This window comes from Salvelinus sp. IW2-2015, linkage group LG14, assembly GCF_002910315.2.
Source record: "Salvelinus sp. IW2-2015 linkage group LG14, ASM291031v2, whole genome shotgun sequence".
Lineage (NCBI taxonomy): Eukaryota > Metazoa > Chordata > Actinopteri > Salmoniformes > Salmonidae > Salvelinus > Salvelinus sp. IW2-2015.
This window is the reverse complement of record NC_036854.1, coordinates 18,463,571-18,481,676: the sequence shown is the minus strand read 5'-3', so window position 1 is coordinate 18,481,676 and position 18,106 is coordinate 18,463,571. Positions and strand designations below refer to the sequence as shown.

General features: G+C 44.5%; 2 protein-coding genes across 2 annotated transcripts in view; both read right to left on the bottom strand.

The window, feature by feature from the left end:
* Positions 1-1,088: 1,088 nt before the first annotated feature.
* Positions 1,089-9,228, bottom strand: cpsf3 (cleavage and polyadenylation specific factor 3). The gene is made up of 18 exons (XM_023999706.2): positions 9,037-9,228; positions 8,622-8,685; positions 8,406-8,503; positions 8,001-8,129; positions 7,487-7,664; positions 5,636-5,725; positions 5,286-5,436; positions 4,794-4,969; positions 4,392-4,550; positions 4,002-4,148; positions 3,663-3,815; positions 3,313-3,421; positions 3,103-3,201; positions 2,682-2,776; positions 2,371-2,458; positions 2,032-2,098; positions 1,790-1,886; positions 1,089-1,693 (listed from the first exon to the last, which is right to left on the bottom strand). Exons 1-18 carry the CDS (start codon positions 9,105-9,107, stop codon positions 1,592-1,594), a joined length of 2,073 nt encoding a protein of 690 aa, XP_023855474.1. The 5' UTR covers positions 9,108-9,228; the 3' UTR covers positions 1,089-1,591.
* A 955-nt stretch (positions 9,229-10,183) lies between these two features.
* The window catches only part of asap2b (ArfGAP with SH3 domain, ankyrin repeat and PH domain 2b), a 51,222-nt gene continuing 43,299 nt past the window's right edge, over positions 10,184-18,106 (bottom strand). Inside the window, exons 18-28 of the mRNA XM_024000572.2 lie at positions 16,824-16,909; positions 16,428-16,543; positions 14,287-14,354; positions 13,906-14,019; positions 13,332-13,617; positions 12,879-12,980; positions 12,429-12,699; positions 12,105-12,166; positions 11,210-11,292; positions 10,931-11,050; positions 10,184-10,780 (exon numbers count right to left, since the gene is read on the bottom strand). Of these exons, the coding sequence (XP_023856340.1) occupies positions 10,706-10,780; positions 10,931-11,050; positions 11,210-11,292; positions 12,105-12,166; positions 12,429-12,699; positions 12,879-12,980; positions 13,332-13,617; positions 13,906-14,019; positions 14,287-14,354; positions 16,428-16,543; positions 16,824-16,909 (1,383 nt within the window). The 3' untranslated portion in view covers positions 10,184-10,705. The remainder of the gene's footprint in view (positions 10,781-10,930; positions 11,051-11,209; positions 11,293-12,104; positions 12,167-12,428; positions 12,700-12,878; positions 12,981-13,331; positions 13,618-13,905; positions 14,020-14,286; positions 14,355-16,427; positions 16,544-16,823; positions 16,910-18,106) is intronic.

The following is an 18,106-nucleotide window of genomic DNA, read 5'->3' as shown; positions in this document are numbered from 1 at the left end:
ATAACACTAGTTTACCGCTTTGCTCTTCGTAACCATGACAACATGTAACCTGGGGGAGGGGAAATGAATTTATCATGGAAAAGTCTACAAAACTGTTACTAAGTATTTCATTGGTTGGCTGTAACTAATAACAAAACCAGCCTAATGTTTACTTTTCAATTCTGTGAACCGTAGCCTGACCCAGTATTACTCATAGAGATAGATGGAGGACTCATTTTTGTATCTTAGCCATTGAGGCTATCTCCGTTTTGAGGGAGTCCATTTTCTTCCAGGGTCACCAGAAGATTTCTTTCTCCAACAGGGTCACCAGAAGGGATCAGCCAATAAAGTTGGAAGTCCCGCCCAGTTTACTACATTAAATCCTGAATGTTATTAGGTAATTTGTCAAACCGGACCTGTATGGTGTCTTATGCACGGAGATAGATCTGACCATTACAGAGTTGTCTGATATGCAAGATTGACAAAACTCTAATTGTTACTCAACTCTTAATTGCGGAGCGTCCTTTTGATACCATTTGTATGCTTTCATACGACAATTGTGACAATCAGCAAGATGTCTATATTTCTAGCCTGACACGAGTCATTTATATAATATAATCGCTCAATTCTGGCTTCGGCCACTATCGTACAATATCTCATCCGATGTTTGAAAATGTATTGTCGCATTAGCTACCTTTTATTTGCCATATTGTCTGGTATTTTCTGTTTCATTGTGAACTCCTGCCAGACGTGATCTCACCGACCTATTATGGGTTTAATCGAGTTTACATTGTAAATCCCATATTTAGGAATTTCTTTGTGTATTTTATGCTCTCACATACAGAATATTATTTATTCTTTGATCTGGGTGAAAGAATGCCCCAACAAGTATTTTGTATCTGGATGTGTGATTTAACTTGTATCATGCCTCAGGTAGGTAGTCTTCAGGTGTTACAAAGGCTATATATTAAATGTCAGAGACACTCAGAACACTTACTGTGTTTTACGTTGGCAGTGAAATTTACCCATTTTAGTGAAATTGCTCACATGTCTGCACTTAAAATTTCAGAATATATCCACAGAAATAACTACTTAATAAACCTGCAATATTAGTTCAGAAATGTGGCCAGCGGTCCTTTATTACTTAATTTTTTTAAACAAATGTTATCAATGCAATGCATAATACAGATATACAAAGTCTACACGTTGAGAATTCAACGTAAGTCAATGGAGGTTGATTCCCGTGGAATCTACACTTTTCCACAGATTCCTCCTTTATGTGATAAGGCAGCTAGAATTACAGAGGAATGAAACGGAGGGGGCAATGTTGTCAAGACATTACATACTTTGAATCGTTACAATACAAGTACTGGACAACATGTAGAAACTATCCACTGTAATGATTGCCCGGCTAACATACACATATCAATTAATAATACACGGGAAAACTCTTCATATAGACCATATCAGTACTGCACTGCCAGTAAAGAAAAGTGGGCAAGTGCCTCTGGGTGATGCTGTTTGGGAACCGGGGTCTGTTGGGCCGTGCCTATTGCTTCTGGTACAGGCTGCCTTTCCAGAGAGAGAGAGGGGAGGAGGTGGATGGCTCTCCTCAGATGGCAGGGTTGAGAGCGTCATAGAGCCTCTGCACAGCCAGCTCCACCATCTCTCTCAGGGTCTCATCTTCAGCACTGCCCTCCTCATACTGCACCGTCTGCACAACAGACAGACAGGGGAGAACCAGGTCAGAGGAGAACAGACAGACACACACGCACACAGAGAGAGACAGACATATCTACTAAATCCTCACTCTGGTCTCTGGGCAGATGAAGGCAGTATTCCCGTCCACTGTTACCGTCAGGTTCTTATTGTCCTTGAAGTCCACACAGTCCTCCCCAAACATGTCACTGTTGAGGGAAAGATTTCAAATATCTCAGAGAAGCGCTTCTAGCCGTTCCATTTTGATACACATTCAACAACCTTCCCGTTGACTCATGACAGGCGCGTGTGTGTGTGAATATAGAAAAGGTGAATAGGGGGGGTGGAACTTACAGGAGCATAATCTCCAGCCTCTGCTGGAAAACATCCAGATCTATACCTTCTTTCTTGTGTTCCATAACTACAGGAGGAAGAAATGAACATCAGCAAGGGACAAGCACAAAGACATTAAACGTACTGTAATGATAGTCCACAACGCAGAGATAATGTGAGAACACGTTCACTGTAGAGCACCTCTTTTCTCCACAAAACTAACCCCGTGTCGTAGTATTTTACCAGTCGTGTACTCACTATACGACACGAGAACATACATTTTGAAAATGGACTTTAGCGTTCAGAGTTCTCCGTCAGTCCGCGATAGAGATAACGTCGGACCACCCTTTCTTCACTGACCTTTCTGCGCTTTAGGGTTGGACTGGACCTCCAGAACCACAGTGGTGACCGCATCAGCATACATGTCATTCAGAGGGTTGGCGATCCACTGCGCACACAGCACCAATACAAAACCAGTTAGCTAATGTTCACGCCCTTTCCTATAGCGTTGCAAAATTTGAGCAACTTTCCCCAAAACTCCCAGATTTCCTGCTTATTCCCTTCTGATTCTGGGACTCTTCCTACTGGGATTTCTGGAGAAAAAAACTAGGAATGTTGGGAAAGTTACAGGAATTTTGCAACCCCTACTTTCATCATATCCAGTATCTCACCTCTAAAACCACCATGCCAGCCTCATGCACCAGTGTGACATTCTTGAAGATCCTGAGAGTGATTTTCTCTGCAGACTCCACCTCCTCCACATCCCCTAAAAGACAAGCGGGTTTGTATAGTCAGACAGTAACCGAGGAAAAACTCCAGACCCTGGTTATAAGTGACAGCTTTTTACAGTGGCTTTGAAAATGGCCCAATGTAACCACTACTGTAAAGTCACTCCCACAACAAACTCTAATAACACCAGCAACAAAAAAACTCAATTCGCTAGGTGTTCCCCGCTCGTCTGTTGGTTGCCATTTGTTGAAGGATATTTTGTCCGATTCCACATTTGTCCGATTCGGAACCAATCAGCAGTTGTTGGTGTTGATTGACCAATTTCATTTCCAACAAGGTGAGCAGAGTTCTGTAGCAACCCACCTGCCAGGTTGCGTAGATGGCTGGCCAACAGAGAGATGGGTCCAGTGAAGGGAATGGCCTGAGTCTGCTTCACTGTGCTCATGGCCAGGTCTGTATAGTCTGGAGACAGAGAGAGGAGAGCTCATACACACGGTAGTACACACTCGTGTGGGGACACACGGACGGACGCACACACGTAGACACACAGTCAGAGAGTGAATCAGTACTGACTGGACAGATCTGAGGGGGTGAGGATGTGATAGCTGAAGTTGCGTTTGACCAGGATCCCAGACACCCTCTGACCCTGCTGACACTTCTTATCAGCCAGGGAGCCCATCACCTATGGCACAGAACAGCAACAGTCAGTATACACACACACACCACAACAAGTGTTTGGAAGACACAAACCGCCTCAGTTGTACACACTAAAAAATCTTCGATAATTCCGCTTGATGCCAATGGATAAATTGATGGGCCATAGAATATCATCAATAGTTACTGTCTGTAACTCAATTCAGTCTAATTCTCCCAATAAATGATATTACAGTAGGAGACGGCTAGAGAGTGGAGGATGGGCTCACCTTAGCCAGCTTCTCTCCTCTGAAGTTTAATGTGACGGCCTCAGTGTTCCGGGGGTTGTGCACCTCGATGTGGACCTCATCATTGTCCTCGTACTCCCTGATCAGAGCGGCTTTCAGACGGGCCATCTCATTCTGCTCCCCGTGCACCAGGATCTGCAGGTGAGACAAAGAAATACGTCACACGAGCAGGCTCAAGTCATTGATGTATAACAGGGGGAAAAAACAGAGGCCCAAGCACACTTCCTTGTGGAACTGTGTCCCGTTGGCATTTACCATTTGATTACGGCCTGTAAGATAAGATCTGACTCATTTAATGGCCGACGGAGTGTGTCTATTTACCACATGAGGGGGTTTGAGAGCCCTGATGAACTCGCTGGTCTGCTGGTAGTCAGTGTGCGCTGAGAAAGAGATGTAGTCCACAGACATCTTCAGCTGCAGCTTCTGGCCTGACATGGTGGTGATCTCCTCTGGCTCTGACATAATGTGCTGAGGATAGAGTCACAGAGGAACAGTCAGCTCACACACAGAGTAATGAATCTTAGCATGGCTGGAAATGACTTGATAAAAAAAAAAATGTGTTCATGTTTAACTGTCATTTGATGACGAGAAAAAATATTTGATCACAACAAAGCTTGGCTTGCATTAAGACCCCGCTGTAGGATTCCTTTGGCTGTGATGACTTAGAGTAACTAAGAAATGTCTTAAGAAGGGTTGAAGACCGAGCCCCACCTTGGCGAGGGTACCCTCCACAGAGTAGCCGGCGATGATGACGCCGTTCCTCTTATCGGTGCACCAGCTCTCAAACAGCTCTCTTGACAGACCGCTTTGCATCATACCTGGAGAGGCCATCACCACACTGGGCCCGATGTCATCAAAGTGGTCCATGCTCTGGTAGAGAGTGGTACAGCAGAGTTAGCATGGGCCGAGGGACACAGCAGGTGCCTATTCATTAGAGCACACCGTAGTAAAACTTGTTGAAAAGGAAATGAAAAGGAGCGTTTCTTATTGGACAAGTTCAGGTAGTCACTCCCTGTTTCAGCCTGTTTTCTACTTTTTGGTGCCCAATAAACGGTACAAAAATTGTATTGAAAAATGCCACTACCAAACATTCATCTGATGAACGTCACCCACCTTGAGGTTGCTGATGTGCTTGAAGACGAAGGGGTTGTTGACGTTAATGGCCTTGCGGATCTTGTCGTTCATAGCGTTGACGTAGGTCTGGTAGACGGCCATGCACTTCTTGGCCAGAGACGACGCGTAGTAGATGGGAATGTCATGGAGCTCTGGGTGGTTCTGCCAGTACTCGTCTGAAACACACGCAGAAGCACATAACCACACACACATTAGGGAAGGGTTGTGTTCATTAGAGCACGCAACAGAAAACGTTTTAAAACAAGTTTCTGATTGGATAAGGCCAAACACACACGCAGAGGCACACGCCCACACACACATTAGAGAAGGGCTGTGTTCATTAGAGCACGCAACAGAAAGCGTTTTAAAACAAGTTTCTGATTGGATTAGACCAAGTGACTGTTGGTTCCTAATGAACACTTCCATGAATGAGAGTCACTGGATACCTGCTCTACAAGCAAGCTGAAGAGGGAATCGGTTGGAGTTTCTCACCCAGGATGAGCAGCAGTTCCTGGGCTCGGCCCAAGGCGAACACGGGGATGAGACAGCGGCCCTCTCTGTTGACGATGTCATGGATTGTGTTGCAGAACCGGGCCTCCCGCTCCTCCCTCTTCTCATGGATATGTGTTCCATACGTGGACTCCTGAGGACAGAGAGCAATACACATCAAATCCTCATGTTAAGGAAAACAAGATCACACGAGAACGCTGCTTTTTTTGTGGTTGTGATTAGGCTGGGTTGCCGTAAAGCACCATGTGACGACTGCTGATTTAAATGAATTTGATTGCCTGATTGATTGTAGTTGTGTTTAGTGTTGTATGTTACGATTAGCGGGGACTCACAGTAATGAGGATGTCAGGCTTGACGCTGGGGATCTCTGCTGCCATCAGATGCCTGTCTTCCTGTCGGGAAAAGTCACCTGTGTAGAGGATCTATGGACAGAGACACACCCAAAGGAACACGGATAACAGGAGACAGGTTAGATAAAACCTACAATTTTAAGAGACAGCAGCAAAGTAAATAGACAAAATGTATTTCCGTTTCAAAGAATTATTCACTCATGTAATTGTACGGGAACATTTGTCCAGCATATGGGCCGCACCTACTGGCCACAGTAAACAATACAATCTGTATACGGTGCATTCGGAAAGTATTCAGACCCCTTCACTTTTCCACATTTTGTTACGTTACAGCCTTATTCTAAAATTTATTAATTGTTTTCCTCATTAATCTACACACAATACCCCAGAATTGTTTGAAAATGTATTATAAATAAAAACATTCATACCTTATTTACATAAGTATTCAGATCCTTGGCTATTAGACTTGGAATTGAGCTAAGGTGCATCCTGTTCCCATTGATCCTCCTTGATATGTTTCTACAACTTGATTGGACATGATTTGGAAAGGCACACACCTGTCTATATTGATTATTATATTATTATTATTATATTGTTGACAGTGCATGTCAGAGCAAAAACCAAGCCATGAGGTTGAAGGAATTGTCTGTAGAGCTCCAAGACAGGATTGTGTTGAGCCACAGATCTGGGGAAGGGTAACAAAAAATATCTGCATCATTGAAGGTCCCCAAGAACACAGTGGCCTCCATCATTCTTAAATGGAAGAAGTTTGGAACCACCAAGACTCTTCCTAGAGCTGGCTGCCCGGCTAAACTGAGCAATCCGGGGAGAAGGGCCTTGGACAGGGAGGTGACCAAGAACCCAATGGTCACTCTGACAAAGCTCCAGAGTCCCTCTGTGGAAACCTTCCAGAAGGTCTGATGAAACCAAGATTGAACTCTTTGGCCTGAATGCCAAGTGTCACATCTGGAGGAAACCTGGCACGATCCCTACGGTGAAGCAAGGTGGTGGCACCATCATAGGTGGGGATGTTTTTCAGCGGCAAGGACTGGGAGACTAGTCAGGATCAAGGGAAAGATGAACGGAGCAAAGTACAGAGAGATCCTTGATGAAAACATGCTCCAGAGCGCTCAGGACCTCAGACTGGGCCAACGGATCACATTCCAACAGGACAACGCAGGAGTGGCTTCGGTACAAGTCTCTGAATGGCCTTGAGTGGACAGCCAGAGCCCGGATTTGAACCCGATCGAACATCTCTGGAGACCTGAAAATAGCTGTGCAGCTCCCCATCCAACCTGACATAGGTTGAGAGGATATGCAGAGAATGGGAGAAACGCCCCAAATTAAGGTGTGCCAAGCTTGTAGCGACATACCCTCGAGGCTGTAATCGCTGCCAAAGGTGCCTCAACAAAGTACTGAGTAAAGGGTCTGAATACCCATATAAAATGTGATGTTTCCTTTTTTATTTCGCATATATTCGCAAAAAAAAGTCTAAAAAACTGTTTTTGCTTTGTCATTATGGGGTATTTATTTAACCCATTTTAGAATAAGGTTGTAACGTAACAAAAGTCAAAGGGTCTGAATACTTTCCGAATGCACTGTGATGCTTTGGGGAGACGTTGATGAAAGTCTATAAAGGCGCCTCTACAAAAACAAGGTGCAGATGAGGAGATATTCAAATAAAATCAAAAACCGGGAGAGAACAGAATTTCTGGGAAATCATGTGCTATTTATGATAAGAACCGTTTCTTATGGTCCTTTCACAAAGAAGATGATGAATAAGCTGCAGTTGCTTGCCTGTCCCAGTAGTCAATGTAAATGTAATGCAGTCACCTTCACGCCAGCTATCTCGATCATGAACATGGCTGCCCCCAGGACGTGACCGGCATGGTAACACCAGAACTTGATGCCGGCCACCTCCTTCACCTCGTGGAAGTTGATGGTCTCGATCTTGTCCATGCTCTCCTCCAAGTCCGTCTCTGTGTACAGCATGTCGTCGGCTGAGATGTTACTGGGAGGGAAAACACAGAGACAGTCAGGGGCACAATGTGAACCCGAATCATCCATAATGGATGATGGCATCTCTACAATTGTTTTGCCCTGAAGACAGGGCTGTGTAGACTTATGACGTCTAACAGTTAGATGCCGAAGGAGTCGACGTAGGAATCTACAGCCATGTCTTCAGGGCAATACATTTTGCAGCTACTCTATCAAGAAAGAAACAGTAGAGTACGCTGCTATTTTCCAGAACCGAGTCAGACCATCGTCAATGGCCTATGTTCCTTATAGAAGCCAAAGGCTGAAGTTAAGTCAGGCTGTTATTGGAAGTTAATAAACTCTTGTCTACCTGACTTTGACATAATCAGACAGCAGCCAGCGGTAAATAGCTTTGGTGGCGTGGGTCATGAAGGTCCTTCCTTTGAAACTGGTCTTCTGGAGAAACCAAGGCAAGGCTCCACAGTGGTCCAAGTGGAAACTGAGATAGAGAGAGGAGATTATAGAGAACTGAATATGGTGCATTAGAAAACTGAACTCTGTCTTCAGTGTGTTAATTCATCTGACCTGGGGCAACATATAACGGGGTTGTGTTTATAAGGCACATAACGTAGGAAAGCTCACAGAAACAGAAAGGTATTTCTGAACTTGTCCATATAAGAAACGTTTGTCTTTGTTTTAGGTTTGCAAAAAGTTTTGCTACAGTTGAACTTGACCCTAATAAACACAACGCAGACGAGAGATTAGGAATACTCACTGGCTGATAAGAAGCAGGTCTATCTCAGCAGGATCGATCAAGTCAATATAGGGAAGAGCATCCATTCCTTCCAATCCTGGGTGGATTCCACAGTCCAGCTGCAAAGGAAAACGGTTGGTGTACCCAATTATCAGGTTACTTCTATTTTGGAATGTCTCATACAATCCATAATGCATGGTCAATTCAACAGGGACAGCACAGTGCACGTAATATTACCATGATTTTCCGTCCCTTGAACTCCAGAATGATGCATGACCTTCCCACCTCCTGCCCAGCTCCACTGTTAGGGAAAGAGACGTCAATCACTGTCTGATGATGACATTTGTGACACAGTGACGTTCTGGCAGATTCAGAAAAATCTTACGTGTTATGACAATATTTTGTCAGCAAAATGCATCTTCGTGACAGAACGTAATGCATAGGTACGGTAGCTACTTGATAATACCATCTAGCTAGCTATACTAATCCCTGTGGCATCTTTGGACAACAACTAATACTAGGTAACATTGAACAAATTCATAATTTCTCTAACTAGGTAGACAGGCGTCAGTCTTCATGTATTTGCTAGTTAGACGGGCTAAATTAGCTAGCTCGCCAACCAGCTCACGAAATGTTGAATGTATAAACCCACAGTGGTCTGATGAGGAGCTGATCACTTTCCTCTGCAGGCACCGATAAATCAGCTTTGCGTTTCGCTGCCATATTTTCTCTTACGATTTAATTCAAATATATATGCTTATTATGTATTAATTGTATTAATTCATTCTTCTGACACCTATAGAAACTAACCGCACGCTGACTACAACAACACTTCCGGTCCAGCGAGATAAATATGTCCGTACGAGGAATGGTCTTTGCTACAATGGGTTCCGGTGTTGTGAACATAGGGCGCCCATTCAGGAGCACATAACGTTATGGAACGTTCAGGTAGAAATATGTTATTTAGAACAAACATGCTTCTCCAACATATAAAACACGAAACATTGTAGGCTGTATTTATGACATTTCTATCTGCAACGTTGGAGAACGTTTGGCAACTGAACATGGTCCTGATTTTAGGGCAGAGTAGCCAGAGCACAGTATAATCATAATGATATTGCTATAATCTATCATCCCAAAAATGACTCTTTCACTTATGGACGTCATTTTAAAAAACTATTTTGTTTTCATTGTGCTACATACAGATTACTCCAGAATAACCACTTATGTGGGCTCGTTCATTTTTTTGCCAAGTGGGACTGTCTAACAAACTTTTTGGGGCTCAGAATTAGCACTATCTCGCTAATATTGGTGGCCTCAAAATGGGCCAGTGTGGGGGCCTCAAGGAAAAATATTGACTGGTGTGTTAGAAATGCCAGGGGCAATTTTTGATCCCAGTCCGCCCCAGCATCAGATAATGGTTCTGTCCATAATCATCAAATGGAGTGACCACTACAGATCTGTCTTAACCGAATGCAATGAAGACAAAACACACAATGAGCCATTTCACGTTTTAATGAATAACCATGGACATGTAAAGAACACGAGGGAAGAGGAAAATGTAGGATGTACATTCCTTTCAATTATCTCAAATGTTACAGCTACAATATACATACAGAGTTACCCTGCAACCCTTTTGCCAGCATCATATATTCACAAATGCTCTCTTGATAAATTAAATTTCTTTCAATGTTAGATTCAAACATATCAGTTTCCCATCAGCAGAAGCTGTCATAGGATGATCATATATAGACTTTGAGTGGTTGTAGTACAATATGTTTTTTATTATACCAAGTTACACTTTCAATATGCATCTGAAATGATAACACAATAGCAATATTGAATTTAAAGACTCAAGTTTGACTGTACCCTCAAGGATGCACTGTACTGTGTGGACTTTAAATAAAACATAATCAAGCAGAATCTTGCTACAGTTATTTCCAGTTGTCCCAGCAAACCAAGTGGAAGTATACTTTCTTAAAACTTAGCATGCGGGTTGAACAGTTTCCCCCTTTTTTCCCCAAAATATTCCAGCATTGTAGATTAGAACATTCTGTTGGCAGGTCAGAGGTCACCTAGTCATCATCTTTGGCTGTTTGGATGCATGAGAATATCACCATGTGATGTGCACATCCCACACCTCTTTCACTCATAGACATTGTTTTTCTCCCAAACGATACCCTATTTCTTATATAGTGCACTACTTATAGGGCTCTGGTCAAAAGTAGTGCACTACGTAGGGAATAGGGTGCAATTTTGGACAAGAACAGATAAACACAGCCTAGTAGTGAGCGACAGCTTCGGTCACACCATCAGATGCATCAGTCAGTGATTAAGTGCACAAATGTCGCAGGGAAGACTCCTGTCCTAGTCGAATCCCCCTCAATATGTCCTACCTGCAACACACACAACAGGACACACAGTCAGTGGATCAGACATATAAGGACACAGTCAGTGGATGTGTGTGTGTGCGTATGTGTGTGCATGCATGTGTGTGTGCATGCGTGCCTATGCGTGTGGTTGTGTGTTGGAGCTGTTGTACTTACCCACCACTCCTGGTCCTCCTCTGCATCCACTACAATCACCTCTCCCTCGGTGAACGTTAGCTCATCTGGGTTATCAGCTGAACAGTTGTAGCGGGCTTTCACCCTCCTGGGCCTCAGTTTCTAAGGGCCAAATAATAATAAGTTAGACAAGAAGATGTTAGTTAATGGTTTTGCAAGTGTTCAATAATCCGTGTAAATATGATATTACTGCATTGCTATAATAGCCTGTGTGTTAGGTATTGATTGCATGCCACTGATTGGCTGAGTTGAGGATCTCACAGGGAGGTTAGCGCGGGGCTTGGGTGTTGGTGGAGGAGTTGGACCAGAGCTCTGAGGGGATCCAGTTACAGGTGTGTTCTTTACTGCTCACACACAAGCAAAAAGACACATTGGAACATGTAATCATCAATTCATGGACATGACACATAAAATAGCAAGTAGTCTGGTCCCAGATCTGTTTGTGATTTTACCAACTCCATTATTCTAACCAATTGGCATGACAGATCCATAAGGAATTGGCAAGAAAGAAGAAACAGACTGGCACCCAGATGAATAAAACAAAGCTCTTTGAACCAGAGCAGGCTAGTTATTAGATATTGTAGGCTGAGTGTACGAAACGTTAGGAACACCTTCCTAATATTGTGTTGCACCCCCTTTTACCCTCAGAACAGCCTCAATTCGTCGTGTCATGGCCACTACAAGGTGTCGAAGGCGTTCCACAGGGATGCTGGCCCATGTTGACTCCAATGGTTCCCACAGTTGTGTCAAATTGTCTGGATGTCGTTTGGGTGGCGGACTATTCTTGATACACACGGGAAACTGTTGAGCGTGAAAAACCCAGCAGTGTTGCAGTTGTTGACACAAACTGGTGCACCTGGCACCTACTACCATACCCCGTTCAAAGGCACCTAAATATTTTGTCTTGCCCATTCACCTTCTGAATGGCACAAATACACAATCCACGTCTCAAGGCTTAAAACTCCTTCTTTAACCTGTCTCCTCCCCTTCTTCTACACTGATTGAAGTGGATTGAACAAGTGACATCAATAAGGTTTCATAGCTTTCACCTTGAGTCACCTGGTCAGTCATGGAAAGAGCAGGTATTCCTAATGTTTTGTACACTCAGTGTATACTAAAAATGTGTGAATGGTATTTGAGTGTGTGATGTGTTTACCGGATCTATTAGTGGGTCCAGCAAGCCTGCCGGGCGGTCCTATAGGCGTGGGTTTATCTGAACTGAAACCACACACACATTAAGTGTCTTAGTTAAGTGATAATACATATCGTTATAAACCTAACACAAGACGTAATACAATTAAATGAGAACATATGAACCTGAATTGGTCAGCGGACGTGTCAAGCGTCTCAGAGTAGGAGTGCTGATCTAGAGTCAGGTCCCCCCCTATCCACGTAATCATATTCATTGTGATCTAAAAGACTAAACTGATCCTAAATCAGCACTCTTACTCTGAGATGCTTGATACATACAAGTTCTTACATAGTGGGTGACTTAGTTGATTTGGACCGTGCGGCTCTGCTTCTGGGATGGTGGGCGGGTACAGGAGGGGGCTGTGTGGGTCGGAAGGAGGGTGCAGGGGGCACTGCTGGCGGGAATGGTGGTAGTGGGATGATGGGGGACACTGGAGGCCCAGGTAATACTGAAGGTAGTGGTGGTAGAGGAGCAGTCTTATGGCTTCTAGACTCCATCACACTGGTCCTTTTACTCACCCGGGGAGGCGGAGCAGCAGGTGGAAGAGCTGGGGGAAACACTGGATGGAGACAAGGGAGTGATATCAATCAGTCAAATGTCTTTTTTAACATCGGCAGTTGTAACAAAGTGCTTATACAGGACTTATATCTTGTTGGTGTGCCAGCAGCGCAGTATAATCACATGTGAGGGATAGGTCAGGAGCGAGTACTATCTGGTAATATAATGTAGTGCACTTACCATTCATGGAGCTGTTACGGTCCGGGATGTGAGGGTTCGGGGGGTCTGAGGAGGACCTATGTCTACCCACCACCTCCATATGAGCCTGCATCCACCCTGGGCCTACAAGGTTACAGTCATAGGGTCAATCATTTATTTATACTACAGTTTGGCATCTGGTGTTTAGTTCATTATTCCAGCAACCATGTCAAGGACCTATAATTTATGACCGAGTGCAGGGCTGTTTAATTCTGGTCTTGGATGGCCGAAACAATCCCAATGTATGTTTCTAACCCGGAGCTGATTGCACTCACCTGGTGACGTAGGTCTGAATCAAGGCCCTGATTAGGAGAGTGAAAACCTGAAAAAGGGTTTTGGCCCAATAGGTCCATATTTGAACAGCCCTGACTTAGAGCATGACATATGACCTATGCTCTATGGCCTATGGCCGAATCTCAATGCCAATGGACTGACCTTTGCTGGCGTTCCTAGGGGGCAGGGTTGGGATGTGTAACCCCGGTCCCCCTGGTACCCCTGACATGCCACGGGGAGGGGGGCTGAGGTCAAGGATGGCGCCATAGGTCTCATTGTTCAGCATCATGCTGGGGACATGGGTTCTCTGCTTGTCCCTGACCAGACTGGCTGCGTCGCGGGCCAGGGAGGCCATGTTGAGACCTCTAGGCATGGGACCCATGGGACCATTTCCTGGGACAAAACAGCTGACCGGACGCTCCTGCTCTGGCCGTCTTTGGGGGATGGGCTGGGTATGGGCGATAAAGAGTGTAAGTATGCTAGTGTAGTATAAGCTAGTATACTATTGATGTAATGTCTTCAAGCTAGCGATGAGCACAACTGAGGTTGAAGTACTGTAGTACTCACTCAAGTACTGACTCGTGCATTTTTGTTTTTTATCTGGGCAAAATAACTCAACTAATACAGCGGTACAGGCTTGCCTGGTATACCATAAAATCATGGTGAGAAGAATTTGTGAATTCTATGAGAGTTCTATATGAGTTTTGAGTTATGAGGTAGAGGCTATCCAACTCACCTTGTCCTCCATCTCGTCTTCGCTCTCGTCCAGGTCGTCGTCTTCGTTTTGGAGCCGCCACTCGTATTCCACATGCACGTGGACGTTAAACTTCCCCGTCATAGCCTGGGTCAGCTGGACACCACAAATACAGTCAACCTTTACTATTACCCAAGTTGATAAAACAGAACCCTGGACCATCCTCTAAGACAGTTGGATCATCAAATTCAAAGTAGGTGCCACACATCGGTGGTGGATGAGGTGGGTTTCCCCTTACTTTGTAAAGCGCTTTGGGAACCTACGTGGAAAAGCACTCTACAAATCCAATCAATTATTATTAGTATATTGTTACAGTGTTCAAATCCATGTGACCTTTTGATTCCATTCAAAGACTGCACTCACCAGCTCTTCACACTGCGAATGTCTGAGGCGCTTGGCGATGTCCATTGGTGTTTCTCCTGCCTCGTTGGCTGCACACAGGCAGACAAAAAACTATTTATGTGTTTCTTTTATATATATACACTGTATATATACAGTTCCAAAAAGGTGTTAAACAAATCAAATATATTTTATATTTGAGATTCTTCAAAGTAGCCACCCTTTGCCTTGATGACAGCTTTCCGCACTCTTAGCATTCTCTCAACCAGATTCATGAGGTAGTCACCTGGAATGCATTTCAATTAACAGGTGTGCCTTGTTAAAAGTTAATTTGTGGAATTTCTTTCCGTCTAAATGCGTTTGAGCCATTCAGTTGTGTTGTGACAAGGTAGGGGTGGTATACAGAATATTTGGTTGTACACCAAGTCCATATTATGGCAAGAACAGCTCAAATAAGCAAAGAGAAACGACAGTCCATCATTACTTTAAGACATGAAGCTCAGTCAATCCGGGAAAGTGTCAAGAATTTGGAAAGTTTCTTCAAGTGCAGTCGCAAAAACCATCAAGTGCTATGATGAAACTAGCTCTCATGAGGACCACCACAGGAAAGGAAGCCTCAGAGTTACCTCTGCTGCAGAGGATAAATTCATTAGAGTTACCAGCCTCAGAGATTGCATCCCAAATAAATGCTTCACAGAGTTCAAGTAACAGACACATTTCAACATCAATTGTTCAGAGGAGACTGCGTGAATCAGGCCTTCATGGTCGAATTGCTGCAAAGAAACCACTACTAAAGGACACCAATAAGAAGACACTTGCTTGGGCCAATAAACACGAGCAATGGACATTAGACCGGTGGAAATCTGTCCTTTGGTCTGTTGAGTCCAAATGTGAGATTTTTGGTTCCAACCGCATTGTCTTTGTTAGACGCAGAGTAGGTGAACGGATGATCTCTGCATGTGTGGTTCCCACCATGAAGCATGGAGGAGGAGGTGTGATGGTGTGGGGGTGCTTTGCTGGTGACACTGTCAGTAATTTATTTAGAATTCAAGGCACACTTAACCAGCATGGCTACCACAGCATTCTGCAGCGATACACAATACAATCCAGTTTGCACTTAGTGGGACTATCATTTGTTTTCAACAGGACAATGACCCAACACACCTCCAGGCTGTGTAAGGGCTATTTGACCAAGAAGGAGAATGATGGAGTGCTGCATCAGATGACCTGATCTCCACAATCACCTGACCTCAACCCAATTGAGATGGTTTGGGATGAGTTGGACCACAGAGTGAAGAAAAAGCAGCCAACAAGTGCTCAGCATATGTCGGAACTCCTGTTGGACTGTTGGAAAAGCAGTCCAGGTGAAGCTGGTTGAGAGAATGCCAAGAGTGTGCAAAGCTGTCATCAAGGCAAAGGGTGGCTACTTTGAAGAATCTCAAATATATTTTGATTTGTTTAACACTTTTCTGGTTACTACATGATTCCATATGTGTTATTTCATAGTTTTGATGTCTTTACTATTATTCTACAATGTAGAAAATAGTAAAAATAAAGAAATACCCTTACATGAGTAGGTGTGTCCAAACTTTTGACTGGTACTGCATATTTCTTTTGTACTTTTACCCCTTTTTCTCCCCAATTTCGTGATATCCAATTGGTAGTTACAGTCTTGTCCCATCGCTGCAACTCCCCTACGGACTCGGGAGAGGCGAAGGTCAAGAGCCATGCGCCCCCGAAACACAACCCTGCCAAGCTGCACTACTTCTTGACACACTGCTCGCTTAACCCGGAAGCCAGCCACACCAATGTGTCGGAGGAAACACCGTCCAGCTTGCAAGTGAAGTCAGCTTGCACGAGCCCGGTCCGCCACAAGGAGTCGCTAGAGCAGGGACAAGGAAATCCCGGCCTGCCAAACCCTCCCCTAACCCGCACGAAGCTGGGCAAATTGTGCGCCGCCTCATGGGTCTCCCGGTCACGACCAGCTGTGACACAGCCTGGGATCGAACCCAGGTCTGTAGTGACGCCTCAAGCACTGCGATGCTGTGCCTTAAAGACCGCTGCGGCACTCGGGAGGCCCAATTTAAGTGTTTCTATGGGACTTGAGTCTGGACTATATAGGGAATAGCGTGTCATTTGGGACATGATACTAGCTGGTCACTTACCAATACTGACCGATGCCCTGCCCCGCAGCAGCAGTTTCAGACACTCACTGTTGTCTGTCAGGCAGCAGTAGTGCAGTGCCGTGCTCCCTTTGGCTGTCTGCTTCTCCAGGTTGCCACTGACACAGAGCAGACACACCACTGGGGTTAGGACATTCACCACAAGGGGGCAACACTTCCCTTCATCGACATCAACGACTAAATAAATATGTCTAATCTGAGAGAACAACTTCTGCTCTTATCTACATGTTTTTTTTTTAACCGTTAAATTACTTTAGATGACTTCCCCCTCTTCACATTTGAGATGTTTGCTTCTGCTTTTATGTTGTTTGCGTCTGCTTTTATGAGACATAAACCCAGCATTTTTTCACCCAATCAGCTTAAGTAAGGCTTTAGTACCTGTTCTGGGTCAGGAAGTCCACAATATGGAGGGAGTTGCGGTCCACCATTCGTACTGCTAGATGTAGTGCCGTCTCACCCGGTTCCTGGGAGAATGGACAAATACACTACATGACCAAAAGTATGTGGACACCTGCTCGTCGAACATCTCATTCCAAAATTATGGGCATTAATATGGAGTTGATCCCCCCTTTGCTGCTATAATAGCCTCCACTCTTCTGGGAGGGCTTTCCACTAGATTTTGGCCACAAGACCTTTAGTTAGGTCGGGCACTGATGTTGGGCAGTCGGCGTTCCAATTCATCCCAAATTTGTTCGATGGGTTTGAGATCAGGGCTCTGTGCAGTCCAGTCAAGTTCTTCCACACCGATCTTGACAAACTATTTCTGTATGGACCTCGCTTTGTGCCCGGGGGCATTGTCATGCTGAAACAGGAAAGGGCCTTCCCCAAACTGTTGCCACAAAGTTGGAAGCACATAATCGTCTAGAATGTCATTGTATGCTAGAGTTAAGATTTCCCTTCACTGGAACTAGGGGGGCCTAGCCCGAACCATGATAAACAGCCCCAGACCATTATTCCTCCTCTACCAAACTTTACAGTTGGCACTATGCATTCGGGCAGGTGGCGTTCTCCTGGCATCGGTCAAACCCAGATTTGTCCATCGGACTGCCAGATGGTGAAGCGTGATTCAGGTATTAAAATATGACATATCAGCAGAGCTTTTTTTAGTCCACGTTAGAAGTCTGTCATGTGGGGGCATGGTGCAGCAGTAGTGGTAGAGACTGCCATGCACATATTTCCCACAGTACCATGGGTACGAAGCCCCCCACCCTATACTTTTGTACTGTTTTCCCTCTAAAACAGGTATTCCCAAACCCCAGGGGTACGCGCAATGCCATCGGGGGTACTCCAAATAAAAATGTGATTCACATAATTGTATTTATTTATTTTTTATTAAATAAAAAAAGAAATCAACAGATCTGCACATTTTCAAACAGTACATTTATATTTTCCAACGGGGCTATGCATTTGGGTCAGGTTTTTCTCTCCCCTGAGTAGCCTCGTTTCACTGCCAATTCTTTTTTTAACCATCTAGTGTTCAGCGAAATGTCAAATACAGGTAGCCTAGACAAATAATTAACATCCAATCACATTAACCGTTACTCTCTCGCGGGAAACCTTCACTCTTGCGCAGACATTTAGAAACATGACAATTTGAAAAATAAGCCACGGGAGTTTTTTGAGCGAGAATAGACGACTTTTGAGCATTAAGACGTATAAAA

Bases quoted from the DNA above. Each gene is read 5' to 3' on its own strand.
- cpsf3 (XM_023999706.2), bottom strand. From the start codon at position 9,107: ATGGCAGCGAAACGCAAAGCTGATTTATCGGTGCCTGCAGAGGAAAGT. The intron at 4,970-5,285 runs GTGAGAAACTCC...CGTGTGTTTCAG, and splicing joins GGAACTGCTGCTCATCCTGG to ACGAGTACTGGCAGAACCAC. The intron at 2,099-2,370 runs GTCAGTGAAGAA...TTCCTCCTGTAG, and splicing joins CAACCCTAAAGCGCAGAAAG to TTATGGAACACAAGAAAGAA.